The sequence below is a fragment of the Chaetura pelagica genome, unplaced genomic scaffold, assembly GCF_000747805.2.
Source record: "Chaetura pelagica isolate M959 unplaced genomic scaffold, ChaPel_1.0 scaffold150, whole genome shotgun sequence".
NCBI classification, from domain to species: Eukaryota; Metazoa; Chordata; class Aves; order Apodiformes; family Apodidae; genus Chaetura; species Chaetura pelagica.
Genome location: NW_009952052.1, coordinates 1,617,640 through 1,621,903, shown reverse-complemented (window position 1 = coordinate 1,621,903; position 4,264 = coordinate 1,617,640). Strand labels below are relative to the sequence as shown.

General features: G+C 36.2%; 1 protein-coding gene across 1 annotated transcript in view; it reads right to left on the bottom strand.

Moving 5' to 3' along the window:
* COL19A1 (collagen, type XIX, alpha 1) overlaps positions 1-4,264 on the bottom strand; it is a 207,236-nt gene that overhangs the window by 87,874 nt on the left and 115,098 nt on the right. The window contains exons 9-10 of the mRNA XM_010003471.1: positions 1,171-1,224; positions 419-454 (exon numbers count right to left, since the gene is read on the bottom strand). Coding sequence (XP_010001773.1) covers positions 419-454; positions 1,171-1,224 — 90 coding nt within the window. The remainder of the gene's footprint in view (positions 1-418; positions 455-1,170; positions 1,225-4,264) is intronic.

The window sequence follows — 4,264 nt, the reverse complement described above, 5'->3', positions numbered from 1 at the left end:
TATTTTCTCATAGCCTTGTAATCTGTCTTCAAGATGCTAAATCAATTCACACTCACTCTTGTCTCTTCTCTCAGTTAGCAGCTACTAAAAAAGAAAGTTCAGTACATTTGTTACTAAAATTCCTCTGAAGACTCATGTTTACTTTCCTAAAATTTAAATATTTCCTTTTAAAAAGTGTGAAGAAGACCATCAGTGGATGTACCAATGCAGGGACATCCTTCTAAATACGTGTATTTTCTTTATATTTATAAAATTCCCTTTTCCCTGCTTCACAATTAATGCAGAAAATGTAGAGGCATTCCAAAGAGTGGGACATGGCTCTTCAATTTAATACCAAAAAAGTATTTACATTGCAAATAAGCTAAAACCTGCAACTTTGCTTTCATCTGTTTGTGTTTTTTTTTTAATGCATACTTACACTCAAGGCAGTTGGTCCTGGTGGTCCTGCTTCTCCCTAATTAAAACAGGAGAGTAAATAATTCAGGAGTTTCTTTAGTTATACATTTTTAACCTCTAGGCATTTTAGAGGACACACACCACTGCAGAAGTAAATTCACTATAATCATCAAATATGCTCTGAAAACATTATGAAAACATATAAGAAAAGCAATATTCTTTTTCAGTAATGGTGTAGATTTACATATAGTTCACGGCAGGTTAAATGAAGGAAAAAAAAAAAGAAGAAGAAAAAGGCACATCTCTGCATAAATGGATCATAGCTTAAAAAAAACCAATCCTCAAAACACATTTGTATATGTTAAAATACAAGCTGCAGGTTACATGCACAAGGTGGCCACTGTGGTCAGTGTGACAGCTCAGACATGTAAAGACATTCGACTGTGTAAAATGTTCATAGAATTACATCACTGAGATATGAATTGTGCTGTGAGGATTTCAAGGTTCAGTTCATGGAAGCAAATCAGAGCACCCAGAGAGCAATTTAGAACCATGGATTTAGGCTCCTGCTCTGAATTCCTTTCAAAATTTGTTTTGATAAAGACTATTTGTCTTCCATATTTACAGTTAGTCTGTGTTCATATTCTTCAATGCTTATGCTACACAAATGGCAACCGGGAGTGCTTGATCCATGTAGTTAAGGTAAAGTATTGAATATTGAAGAAATATCATGCACAATCACATATACATACAACTTTACAGATAAAAAAGTACCTTTTCTCCTTTAGGACCAGCCACACCAGGACTACCAGGGTCACCTTTTAGTCCCTAGGCAAAGAAGGAAAGTGTATATCTGTTATCTATAGAAAGCATTGGACAAAATCCTGTAGTGCTGTGCAGTATATTAGTATATACGAACCAACTAAAACTTGAATATAACTTTCTTAGTACTACTATCTCATAATTCTCTATTTTTATTACTTTGTGAACAGAGAAACACCTCTTGGAGACTGCATGAGTCTTCAACACATAATTAAACATACAAAGCCAATCTTCTTGATCCTGCCTCATTATCGCAAATAGTGTCTAGAAATGCAAAGTTCCTTTGCAGTCCCAGTAGATGTGTATCTCGTATGGCCTCACCAGTGTCGAGTATAAGAGAATTATCACTTCTCTGCTCCTGCTGGCCACATTATTTCTGATGCAGGCCAGGATGCCATTGGCTTTCTTCGCCACCTGGGCACACTGCTGGCTCATGTTCATCCAGCTGTCAACCAGCACCCCTATGTCCTTTTCTGCCAGGCAACTTTCCAGGCACTCTTCCCCAAGCCTGTAGTGTTGCCTGGGCTTGTTTTGCCAAGCTATATAATAGTTTGTGTTGGAAGGGACCTTTAAAGGTCATCTAGTCTAACCCCCTCGCAATAAGCAGAGGTATCTTCAAGTAGATCAGGTTGCTCAGAGTCCCATCCAAGCTGACCTTGAATGTTTCCAGGGATGGGGCATCCACCACCTCTCTGGACAACCTGTTCCAGTCTTTCACCACAACCATTTTAAAAAATGTCTTCCTCCTAGCTAGTCTGAATCTACCCTTTACAGTTTCTACAATATAGCTCAATACATGTCCCATCAGAAGCACACCAAAAAAATCTTTGTCACCCAGCACATAATATTTGTTGTCTACTCCTTGCAGTAAAAGACATGGAAAAGCAAGAGCTTTTGAAATATGCCCAACAAATTCAAGCTGTTCTGCAGTAAGGAATCAATTCTGATGCTGCACCAACCTTCCAGGAACTTATTTTTGTTTAAGCCAAGAGATTTATCTTGTGCTTTCCCTCTGATCACTGCTTTAGAGGCATGCAACAAGAAACTATGTACATTGTCAGTCAGAGACAGCTCTACAGGTTAAAAGATTTTAGTTAGAAACCAAATTATGGTGACAGGAGCAAATAATAACAAGATATTCCACAAACAGGCCACCATTATTTTTATTGTGGAGGTTAAATAGGTGGAGGACAGAAAAGATTCATTTACATTTGAATTAAGTTTTACTAATTTAAGTTATTCCCAGCCCCGTTTTTGCCCTCGCAAACTCTCTTCCTCCGTTTGCAATAACTGGAAAGCTAGAGACAACTGGCACAAAAATGATAAGCAACATCTGTGCCTTGGTGGGTACAGAAACATTAAATCAGTGAGTGTTCTAAATACTGTGTATTTGTGCAACTTCACTTCCTGCTAAAATTACATTAATTCACCATCTGGAAGGAACATAATTTAGAACTATATGAGCATTTAAGTACCCACTTTGGATTAAATTTGTGGTTGTTGTAAATACCCCTGATTTAGCTTTGATTTGTCCTTTATTAAGCTTGCCAAATATGTAATAGTTAAATCAGAAGTAGTTTTGCTGTTTGAACTTAAAAAATGTAATCGGCAGATGGATTCAAAAACCAAGCCAAAAAATGGCTTTCTTTTTAAAATCTGCATATTTATAACATAGTTTCACTACATTTTACTTTTCACCTCCTTCTGAAAGACTGCATAAACCACGACAACTTCATATTCTAAAAAACCATTTTAGGGATTTTTCAGGTACACAAACTATATGGATCTGGTTCAAAATCAATATTAGCAAATCAACAGTGGAACAATAGGTTTGAGTTTGAGAATTAGCTCTTGTGTGTTTATTTACAGAAGAGAAAATATTTTTAAAAATCTGTATCGCACAGAAGGCAATATATCTGTGTCTCTACTAAATAGAAAAGACAGCAGATGAAAGATACTGAGCCCAAGCCATTCACTGTCAAACTATGAACTCAATTTTTATCTAATTGGTGTGCTAAAAGCTATTAGTAGTGTTCCTGCAGTGCACCTTGGTGAGGTAAGCAGTTTGACAGCTACTGCAGAGATGATGAGCACAGGGGTTGACTTCACACAAAAGGACAAGAGGACACTATATATTTGGCAACAAGTCTTACAGCATATAGAGCAGTTTTGAGTACCCAGGAAGATTTCTATATAAAATACCTATTTTTAAATAATTGAACTGGCTTTCCTTTGAAATTTATAACCACAAGAAAGAAAAGCAGCATTAAAAATTTGGATAAAAGATTATCACATTAGAAGTATTGCTTGTTCTTCTACACATTATATTTTTTTAAAAAAATTATCTTAATAAGTTTCAGTCATAGTGAATGCTTGCAAAAACTCATCTGACACTGCATCATACCTGGTCTTCCCTATAGCCACCCTTTTTAAAGCTGCTGAGGGGTTTAGCTGCTGCTGACTAAATCTGAAATGACATAAGAAATAAGAATTCCTATGCTAAGCCAAATCTGCTACAGACCCCTGTAGCACAGTACAGTATCCTATCTCTGGCAGAGACCAGAACAGGATGCTTCAGTAGAACAGATGTGGCTATCTAAACAGATGTAATTGGGTTGATTTCAGATTTTGTCTGAATTAGAAAAGCCCATTTTCTGCAACATTTCAGGAGAATGAGGTTAGTTTTGAAAACAAGTTAATTTCTACTCATGTAAGGAATCTGTTATCAGATTTGCCAGAAACTCACAAAATGAGTAAAATTTACAACAACTCTCATAACAGAGAATGAATGAACTATTGAATTATAACTTAATTTCATTCCAGCTTTTTTTGAGAAATATAATAATACACATTTTTGAGTTCACACACAATCTTGAACTGGTACCTTTTTCTACTCTAAGGGCTACAGCTTGATCTTTTTACAGGCCAGAATAAAGTTACATTGAGGTTCCTCTATGGATGCCAAAACACAAAGCAAGCATTAGGATACACAAGCAAAAGGCCAAGTCAGCATTAACAAGATAGCAACATGAAAAATAGCAGGAAT